The sequence below is a fragment of the Hypomesus transpacificus genome, chromosome 14 (genome assembly GCF_021917145.1).
Source record: "Hypomesus transpacificus isolate Combined female chromosome 14, fHypTra1, whole genome shotgun sequence".
Lineage (NCBI taxonomy): Eukaryota > Metazoa > Chordata > Actinopteri > Osmeriformes > Osmeridae > Hypomesus > Hypomesus transpacificus.
Genome location: NC_061073.1, coordinates 1,173,456 through 1,183,643, shown reverse-complemented (window position 1 = coordinate 1,183,643; position 10,188 = coordinate 1,173,456). Strand labels below are relative to the sequence as shown.

At 50.4% G+C, this 10,188-nt stretch overlaps 1 protein-coding gene across 1 annotated transcript in view; it reads left to right on the top strand.

Moving 5' to 3' along the window:
- Positions 1–391: 391 nt before the first annotated feature.
- Positions 392–10,188, top strand: part of si:dkey-30c15.10 (uncharacterized protein LOC559353 homolog) — a 14,718-nt gene continuing 4,921 nt past the window's right edge. Inside the window, exons 1-21 of the mRNA XM_047033438.1 lie at positions 392–663; positions 1,176–1,285; positions 1,424–1,579; positions 1,753–1,824; positions 2,125–2,204; positions 2,309–2,408; positions 2,891–3,024; positions 3,278–3,370; positions 4,288–4,384; positions 6,185–6,480; positions 6,581–6,675; positions 6,753–6,882; positions 7,136–7,271; positions 8,318–8,503; positions 8,598–8,724; positions 8,913–8,961; positions 9,099–9,152; positions 9,337–9,369; positions 9,480–9,501; positions 9,643–9,752; positions 10,160–10,185. Of these exons, the coding sequence (XP_046889394.1) occupies positions 1,195–1,285; positions 1,424–1,579; positions 1,753–1,824; positions 2,125–2,204; positions 2,309–2,408; positions 2,891–3,024; positions 3,278–3,370; positions 4,288–4,384; positions 6,185–6,480; positions 6,581–6,675; positions 6,753–6,882; positions 7,136–7,271; positions 8,318–8,503; positions 8,598–8,724; positions 8,913–8,961; positions 9,099–9,152; positions 9,337–9,369; positions 9,480–9,501; positions 9,643–9,752; positions 10,160–10,185 (2,087 nt within the window). The 5' untranslated portion in view covers positions 392–663; positions 1,176–1,194. The remainder of the gene's footprint in view (positions 664–1,175; positions 1,286–1,423; positions 1,580–1,752; positions 1,825–2,124; positions 2,205–2,308; positions 2,409–2,890; positions 3,025–3,277; positions 3,371–4,287; positions 4,385–6,184; positions 6,481–6,580; positions 6,676–6,752; positions 6,883–7,135; positions 7,272–8,317; positions 8,504–8,597; positions 8,725–8,912; positions 8,962–9,098; positions 9,153–9,336; positions 9,370–9,479; positions 9,502–9,642; positions 9,753–10,159; positions 10,186–10,188) is intronic.

The following is a 10,188-nucleotide window of genomic DNA, read 5'->3' as shown; positions in this document are numbered from 1 at the left end:
TTGTTGAGATATACATTAACGAAAAAGTTTTTCCGTGTTTGTGAGTTCGCCTTCAGAATAATAGTGTGGCCTGAGATATGCAACAACAAAAAATTGGCGACTGAGCATGTCCAAATCAAAATAACTTGCTATATCCAACATGTGAACAACATACTTTACAACTTTGTGCCAACCTAATGTTGTTGTTAACCGTATTAGCCGTTTACATACAACAACAAAAACGTGTGTCCCTCGACCTTGAATAAGTAAGAAAGGCCAAACTAACTCTTGTGCCCTCCTACTGTGGGTCATATGTACATACAAGTGTACTTTTTGATACCTTATTCGTCTGCATAAACCGTTGCTTTGCCTTCTCAGCATGAGAGTGAAATTTGTCTGAGGAGAGGGTGAAAGGAGCTGTACTACTATGTTGTAGCCTCCACTCATTCAGGGACACCGTTTTTTCTAACCTTAGTACTAGGTTGATGAACGTTGATAATGTTGATATACGTACCAATAACATTACTTTCCTCCTTCAAACAAACGTACTTTTTTCCTGTGACATTTTATTTTGAAAGCTAGATCAACCGGAAACGAGAGTCCTTATTGACTTTAGGTTCAACTGAGCTCAACCCGCTGAAATTCAAAGTTTGACGGGAAAGGGAGCGGTGTCAAAATACTACGGTATGCTTTCCTTACTTGTCTTTATAGCCCGTTTTTATTTCTTGAAAAGTAGCTAATTGTATCTGGTAACTCACCGACTATCTGAACTACCGTTATGTTGAGGTAGTAGAAAACAAGTTGCTTACAGTATACCGACAGCGATGGAATGAAAGACTCCATTGACTAGCGAGCTAGCTAACTTAATGTTAGCGCTAGTTCTGAGATAGCTACACTAGCTAACTAGCTAGCCTAGTCTTGCTAGCAAGTGACATTTTCACACACAATTTGCGTCGTTTTACTTAACTCTACTGGGCGAAAGTACAGTAGACAAATATAGTTATTTTGATAATCCTGGCTGGCACTGATGCCAAGTAATATTCAAATGATTAACTAGTCTGGTCAGTTAGGCTAGCTAGCCTAGTCTACATGTATGGGTGTACGTTTCTGTGTTTTCTTAAACTGTGTGCTAACCTTATTTGAAAATACAGTAGCTAACATTACCGTGAGCTGAGTAAATTGTTATTTCGTGACAGCAACTCTCACGCTGTTAATATGGATGTGAACGACAGCACTGGGACATCGGGTCCCTTAAAGAGACAAAGAGAACCATTCTCCGATATCGAGGAAAATGTGCCCATATCTGGTGAGTGTGCAGACCTTTGACTGATCGTACGTTTGTCATGACATTGCAGGCTTGTTTAGTGAACTGTTTTTGATTAACGCACATATGCATCCAAACTCTCATGAAATCGTCTTGTCTTGGTGTGTGTTCGTACGTCAGAAGGGAAAGATGAGCAGAAACGAAGACGCCTGGAGTCGTCCAGCCAGGAAAACTGGAGTCCCAAGCCATCATCTCTGGGCCGGTCCCTGGAAATGGAGATCAAACCAGACACCCCTGCTATACCGTCTGTCCGGCAGCTCATCCAAAGGCGTGAAGGTATTGACAACGTCTCAAATCTGTTAAATGATTCCATGGAAATAGAGAAACTTGATTATGATGAACTTGATCAAATATGGACATTTGATCAACTCAAAGCTACTAGTCTTCCTAGAGAGGACAGGAGGATGGGCAGGCAGCCAGGCAGTATAACATAGAACATGTGTCTGTAGGCATGCCCCCGCTGGCCCAGAGGTTCCTGTCTGATCCTGGGTACCAGCTGCCGTCCTTTGCCCTCCTCACTGGTAAGCTAGAGGCTCTTCACCTTCTCACGAAAGTAAAACCTTCCTTACCCATGCGCAATTTTCAAATTGTGATTCATGCTGTTTGTAACATCTTGATTAGATGATTGATTTGCCTCTTGTGCATCGCTTTGGTCATCCATGGTTCTTTTTGTATATGTATATTGTAATATGTACTATAAATACATATTGATTAACAGCTACACAAAGTCTTCAGTAGAGGATGCATCTTTCTCAGCCCAACTACTTTAAATGCATTGAAGGTTAAGATAAAGGAAAGAGTTGTTTGTTTTGTCTACCCAGGCAGGGAGGAGTTACAGGCGACCGGCAGCCACCACTCCGTCCCAAGGCCATCTAACTGCCCCCGCAACCGATCCAGTCTTGTCAGTACACATTCCAGCTAACCCATTCTGTAGCCTACTATGTGCCTGTCCCCTCTGCCTGTGTGTTCGGCAGCAGAGCTACAGTAACTGGTTTGACTGTCCAGCAGGAAGACTGCGAGGCTGGGACCAGTCAGGTGAATGACGGCAGCTTCACTGCAGTGGCTGTCCCTGATGGAGTGGAGGATGGAAGCCTGGACCACACAGGTGAGATTCATCCCTTAAAGAGTTTTTTTAATGGGGTAGGCAACCTCCTGCAGGTTTCTGCTCCAATCCCAATTGTAAATGACTTAATGAACCGTAATAACCAATATATCGTTAGAGTTTGAAAACCTAGAGTGTAGAGAATCCACCGGACAATGTCTCTCCAGGAACAGGGTTTTAATACCCCTGATGTTGAACAGAGCTACCTATCTTTATGAGCCTGTGACTGTCCAACAGGTGAAGGGAATATATATGGAGGGGACGGACGGACGATATTTATATTGTTAAATGCTTTATTTTTATGCAATGATTGTTTTGCCTCTTGTGCAGCACTTTGGTCATCCATGGCTCTTTTAAAACATGCATATTGATTGATTAACAGCTACACAAAGTGTTCAGTATAGGATGCATCTTTCTCAGCCCAACTACTTCAAATGCATTGAAGGTTAAGATAAAGGAAAGAGTTGTTTGTTTTGTCTACCCAGGCAGGAAGGACCAGTCCGTCTCAAGGCCATCTAACAGCTGCCCCCGTAACCGATCCAGCCTCGTCATTGACATGCATCAGAAACTGCAGAGCAGCGTGACTCCCAGCTCCAAGCAAGCCTTTCGCATACGCCAGGTCTGTTACTATGGAGGTGATCACTTGGCAACCTGGGGGAGTACATCAGATAGTTCACTAAGGGTATATTCCACCGATTTAGGAGTAGCCTGACCATACACAAGTCCTGAGCTTCATTCATACAGAGGTCTTTACTCCCGTCAAATGGAGTTAGTTTTACATGTGTATACATTGCATACCAAAGTGCCTATGGAACTCAATTCTTAAGATTCCTGTGAAGTTTAAACGTACGTTTCCATCCCCGACCAATCAGGAGAGGGAGGAGGAGCTCCGCCTCCTAAGGTCTCAGCCAATCAGTGATAATGCCTGGCTGAAGAGAAGCTACTCTGACTCCTCTCTAGCTAAGGTAAGTTTCTTGTTGCCCCTCTAGACTGCAGTCATGTTTCTCTCCACAGGTTTTCAGTGGATCCCATATCCGGACCCTGAACACCCCTCAAACTTGTCCTTAACTTTAGGTGCGGTTAACTTACAGCAGGTTTCTGCCTGATGGGCAAGGTTGGCTATTTTAAGACTGTTTATGTCCCAGTTAAACCAGGGGAAAGTATGCTAGATACCTACATCCACTCTCCCACCACCTTTAAATCCTCCCAGGTGGGGACCTCCCACTCCACCCCATCCTTTAGCTGGTTGGTCGGGAGGAGCAAGATGCATCTATGGCCTCCGCTACAGCCCAGTGATGTGAGTCTAGGTTTACCCAGGAATGAGGGCCCTCACTGGGGCTGGGTCACCCAGGGATGAGGGCACCCACTGGGGCTGGGTCACCCAGGAATGAGGGCACTCACTGGGGCTGGGTCACCCAGGAATGAGGGCACTCACTGGGGCTGGGTCACACAGGAATGAGGGCACATATCGGGGTGGGTTACCCAGGAATGAGGGCACTCAAAGGAGTTCCAGGTGGTGCTATCTATAGTCGAAGCTGGTCTATGATCAGATGCTTTAGTTATTCCAGTCCGTTGTGTCCGGATCACTGGGGTGTCACAGACCAGGCAGGTGCACTGTCAGGATACTGTCACAGACCAGGCAGGTGCACTGTCAGGATACTGTCACAGACCAGGCAGGTGCACTGTCAGGATACTGTCACAGACCAGGCAGGGTTCACCGTTTGGGGTTTCACTTTATAAATATCATGTACCGTAGATGCACTCATAAATCCCAAGGACCTACACATTCCAGCCAACCCATTCTGTAGCCCACCATGTGCCTGTCCCCTCTGCCTGTGTATTCGGCAGCAGAGCTACAGTAACTGGTTTGACTGTCCAGCAGGAAGACTGCAAGGCTGGGACCAGTCAGGTGAATGACGGCAGCTTCACTGCAGTGGCTGTCCCTGATGGAGTGGAGGATGGAAGCCTGGACCACACAGGTGAGATTCATCCCCTAAAGAGTTTTTTTAAGGGGGTGGGCAACCTCCTGTAGGTTTCTGCTCCAATCCCAATTATAAATGACTTAATTTATCTTAACAACCCATATATCGTTAGAGTTTGAAAACCTGACAGGGTGAGAATCTACCGGACAATGTCTCTCCAGGAACAGGGTTTTAATATCCCTGATGTTGAACAAAGCCACCTATCTTTATGAGCCTGTGACTGTCCAACAGGTGAGGGGAGATCATCTTCAGCTCAGATGATTCATGCCTCTGTTCCAGCGGCAGTGCTAGTTGAGACAGACACTTCACCGATCCACCAGCGGGGGGCAGCAGAGACAGAGAGCTTAGTGGAGGTGAAGACCACCACAGCTGGTGACATCCAGGGTGAAGTTGATGCTTGTTCAGATGCAGAACAGAAAGAGGCAGAGCCGGTAACCTCAGATACAGACCATGGAGACCTGGTGCTGCATGCTACGGAGCAAGCAGGAGATACCCCTAGCAGTGAGGAGCAGGGAAGAGAGGCTCCTAGCAGTGAGGAGAAGGAGGACATGTTGGAGGAGCAGGCAGGAGAAGATCCTAGCATTGAGGAACAGGAGGACACGTTGGAGGAGCAGGCAGGAGAGGCTCCTAGCATTGAGGAGCAGGAGGACATGTTGGAGGAGCAGGCAGGAGAGGCTCCTAGCAGTGAGGAGCAGGAGGACATGTTGGAGGAGCAGGCAGGAGAAGCTCCTAGCATTGAGGAGCAGGAGGACATGTTGGAGGAGCAGGTAGGAGAGACTCCTAGCATTGAGGAGCAGGAGGACATGTTGGAGGAGCAGGCAGGAGAGGATCCTAGCAGTGAGGAGCAGGCAGGAGAGGCTCCTAGCATTGAGGAGCAGGAGGACATGTTGGAGGAGCAGGGGGGAGAGACCCCTAGCAGTGAGGAGAAGGAGGACATGTTGGAGGAGCAGGCAGGAGAAGCTCCTAGCATTGAGGAGCAGGAGGACATGATTAAAGAGCAGGCAGGAGAGGCTCCGAGCATTGAGGAGCAGGAGGACATGTTGGAGGAGCAGGTAGGAGAGACTCCTAGCATTGAGGAGCAGGAGGACATGATTAAAGAGCAGGCAGGAGAGGCTCCGAGCATTGAGGAGCAGGAGGACATGTTGGAGGAGCAGGTAGGAGAGACTCCTAGCAGTGAGGAGCAGGTAGGAGAGACTCCTAGCAGTGAGGAGCAGGCAGGAGAGACTCCTAGCAGCCATGAACAGGATGAGGAGACAGGAGAGGCCCCCAGAGAGGAGGAGCAGATAGCGGAGGTCCAGTCAGTGAGCAGCAGTCTGAAGAAGGTGGGGTTTGTCCTGGAGCCAGAGCTCATCAATGACTCGGCGGTGCAGTCCGAGCCGGACTCCTCTTACGACTCCTCTAGGGAAGATGCTCTGTCAGGTGAGACTGCAGGTGTGGGCCAGGCCACGGTGGGCGGCAGCTAGCTCGGCAGGGGGTTCACCTGTACGGTCATTCACACATGGGCACAGGTTAGGCATGGACGTGTTGGGTGAAACCACTTGGGCATGGTTAAGATTATTGGTGTAGTTCGACGTTCAGTTTCTCAGGGGGGGTGGGCGGGGGCACTTGTTTGCACGGGTGTCACCATTTCTCTCAAATCGACCATTGGCAGCGCCAAATAATGGCTTTTGTGTCGGCCTCCACATGTGACAATCCCCATCTACTATCTCGTTGTGCTCTTACCGGTTTGGAAGGCCGGGTAAGCTCCGCCCCCCTTGTTGTGCGACTGTAACCGAGGGGGGTGTGGTTGGTCCACAGATTTCAGCTCCCCCGATGAGACCCACACGGCGGAGATGATCGACCAGATGTTCGAGGAGGTGCTGGAGATGGCCACAGACGGCTGTCAGGAGGATCACGACAGCGGCATAGCAGCCGGCTCTACAGAGAAGGACGCGAGGGAACCCCTGGCTGAGGAGGAGGAGAGGAGCGAGGAGGAGAGCGAGGGAGAGGCGGAGAGACGGGATGTGGACACCAGTGGAGACGAGCTGACCTTCCCTCCTAGTGGGATCCTCTCACCCCTCGGCAAGTCTGTGGAGGCTGTGGTCACTCCCATGGTGAGCGCTGCTGGTATTCCACCTAGCCGACACGCATCGTACTCTGGCCATTGGGCTGTTGGTGGATGTCTAATGCAAGCGATGGGGTCTCTCTCTACAGAGACTGGCTGCCAGCCAGCTGTCCAATCCCGCCTCGCTGCTGTTGACCCCTAGGGAGCAGGCCGCCCCACCTCCAGATGCTGCTCCTCTCTACAGGTTAGTCACACGCCCCCCCGCCCCACCCTATACTCCTAGATGCCAGTCATGACAATGTGTTTCTGAATGTTTGACAGCATCGACGCCTACCGCACCCAGAGTCAGAGCGCCAAGCCGGACATTGTAGTTGTGACTCCAGGGGTACAGAGGCAGAACCCAGAAAAGACCCAGACCAAGCCATCTATCAACACTAAGGACAGAATCCTGGTGGGTAGCAGGGCTGACCTGGATGCGTTTCTGCGTGCTGGTGGTGGTGGTGGTGGTGGTGGTGGTGGTGGTGGTGTTGACTGGAGCAGTGGGTATATTCATGATCAGCAGATTCACTAATAGTGGTGAAGTGTGTAGTGACGTGTACAACAAGTGTGTGTGCGCGACTACAGTGGATTCTTTGGATGATTACGAGTTGACCTTCTTACCTTCTATTGCCTGCCTTGTGTGGCTCTGCCATGTGATTGGCCAGGCTCTAAACGAGGAGGCGGGGAAGTTGCAGACTGTGATCAGCCAGACGCTGCAGGCTCTGGGCTGCTGTACGGACGAGGTGCACGGGAGGGGCTCCCTGGAGGAAGCAGAGGCCGAGAAGCTTCTACTGGTCTCCTGTACGCACAGCTCACCCTCTCATACTACCCACACACCTCACCCTCTCATACTACCCACACACCTCACCCTCTCATACTACCCATGTACACACACCTCACCCTGTCATACTACCCACACACCTCACCCTGTCATACTACCCACACACCTCACCCTGTCATACTACCCACACACACACCTCACCCTCTCATATTACCCACACACCTCACCCTCTTATATTACCCACACACCTCACCCTCTCATACTACCCACACACCTCACCCTGTCATACTACCCACACACCTCACCCTGTCATACTACCCACACACACACCTCACCCTGTCATACTACCCACACACACACCTCACCCTGTCATACTACCCACACACACACTTCACCCTCTCATACTACCCACACACACACTTCACCCTCTCATACTACCCACACACACACTTCACCCTCTCATACTACCCACACACACACCTCACCCTCTCATACTACCCACACACACCTCACCCTCTCATACTACCCACACACCTCACCCTCTCATACTAACCACACACCTCACCCTGTCATACTACCCACACACACACCTCACCCTGTCATACTACCCACACACACCTCACCCTCTCATACTACCCACACACACACCTCACCCTCTCATACTACCCACACACCTCACCCTGTCATACTACCCCCACACACCTTACCCTCTCATACTACCCACACACACCTCACCCTCTCATACTACCCACACACACCTCACCCTCTCATACTACCCACACACCTCACCCTCTCATACTACCCACACACACCTCACCCTCTCATACTACCCACACACACCTCACCCTCTCATACTACCCACACACCTCACCCTCTCATACTACCCACACCCTGTCATACTACCCACACCCTGTCATACTACCCTCACCCTGTCATACTACCCACACCCCTCACCCTCTCATACTACCCATGTACACACCCCTCACCCTCTCATACTACCCATGTACACACACCTCACCCTCTCATACTACCCATGTAGAGATCCCTCACCCTCCACTCCCCCCAGGTGAGAAGAGGACAGCTCTCCTGGCGGAGGTGGCTCGACTGAAGCAGTCGAGTCCTGAGGCGTCCAGGGCCGGAGGTGGTGATGTGGACTCCATTACCCAGGTGCCCTGTAGGGGCACGGTCGGCATCAGCAGCGTCCAGCTCCCCCTCAAGGTGGAGTTTGTGTGCTCCGCCCGGAACCGCCCAGGTAGCTGCTGACCTACCTGATGTGTCTCTCTGCTGGACTCATGTATGTCACTGCTAATGGTCAGCATGTCTCTGACTCCTGTCTCCTTCCTAAGGCCGGCCCAGCCATTTCTTCTTAGTCCTGATTCGCTATGGAGCCTGTGACATCGTTGCAACACCATTGGCCACAGCAGCTGATGCCATGAACGGTGACACCATCTCCTTCCCCACCTCCATCACCCTGTAAGTCCCTTCAGGTCAGACCTGAAATGAAGATGTTGACTGTAGTATTTAGTGTGTTTTGGAGCATGTGTTTGTGTGTGTTACCCATGTTTAATGGAGTCGTCACAGCTTTGCAGTGCTGGTGGCGTGCCGTCATCTGTCCCTAAACACCATGTTTACCTGACTGACTGTGTTCATATGCCCTCCAGGAAGGACATTCGCTCAAACTTTGAGATCGATGTGGAAGTCTACAGCCTGGTGAGAGAAGCCGTTCTAATATCCAGTACGGCTACTGGTTCAACTGCTGTTCTACTGGCAGCTCCAGGGTTACCTGTCATGCTGTGGATATTAGGTACATGGCCGCTGTGCTAACGTTTTGACCATGTCCTCCTCAGTCTCATACATCTGGGAACGCCTGCACCGTGGAGCGAAGCACCGCCAAGTCACGAGTAAGCTTATTCACTGGATGCTCCAGATAGATTTATAGATATATGTATATATACACACACTACTAAACACTATACATGCTCCAGATACTGTATATACTCTCATAAACATAACGTATACGCTGACATGGATTAGATGCTCTGATACTTTGTGATTGCACCTAACGAGCGTCATCTGTCTCCTCAGGTCACCCCGAGGAAGTTACTGAACACCTTCTCGGTAAGTGTGTTTTTGTCTCTCCCTGGTGGCAGTGTGTTAGTAGTGATCATCTCTGGAGAACAGACTACGTGACTGTCCTTTATGACTAAATAACTGTTTTTCCTTTGTAGAAGTCCATCCACAGCGGGCCATGTAAGTCCACTGCTGCTCGTTTCCATCTTTCCATGATTTAGCTTTCAATAACTGGTTGAATGGTTCGATTCCTTCCAGCTGTCATAGTTCAAATGTGCCTGCTTGAACGCAGAACATGATCTCCTCTTCTGTCTCATCCAGCCTCTGGCCTGCCCACCAGGAGCACTCGACGCTCCAGTAACTTCAGTCTGGTTGGCTCCCACAAGATCACCCTGGACTCTCTGGGCCAGAACAAGTTCCCCCTGGACAAGGTACTGGTGCTGGTCTGCCCCCCTCCCTCCCCCCCCCCCCCCCCCCCCCCCCCAGAACCTGCTCTGTGTAGCTGACCTCAGAGTGGGTTACCCTGAATCCTGCATGAAAACTTGACCTTGACACGCACTCTCATTCACTCTTTGACTCACTCCTTCACTCACGTCTTCACTTCTTTACGCACTCCTTCACTCGCTCACTCCTTTACTCAGTCTGGTCTGGAGGGAAAGCCCAGTGACCAGATGATGACGATCCATGGGTTTAACTGTTTTTCACACAGCGTGTTTAAGTTTCCACCTGGGTGGGGTCACTGGTGATGTAATTTGTGTCGCCCTCCTCTCTCTCTCTCTCTCTCTCTCTCTCTCTCTCTCTCTCCACCTCCCCACTCCCCCTTCTCTTGTTTTCTCAGATTAAGTTTGAAGGCAAAATCCGGAAGCT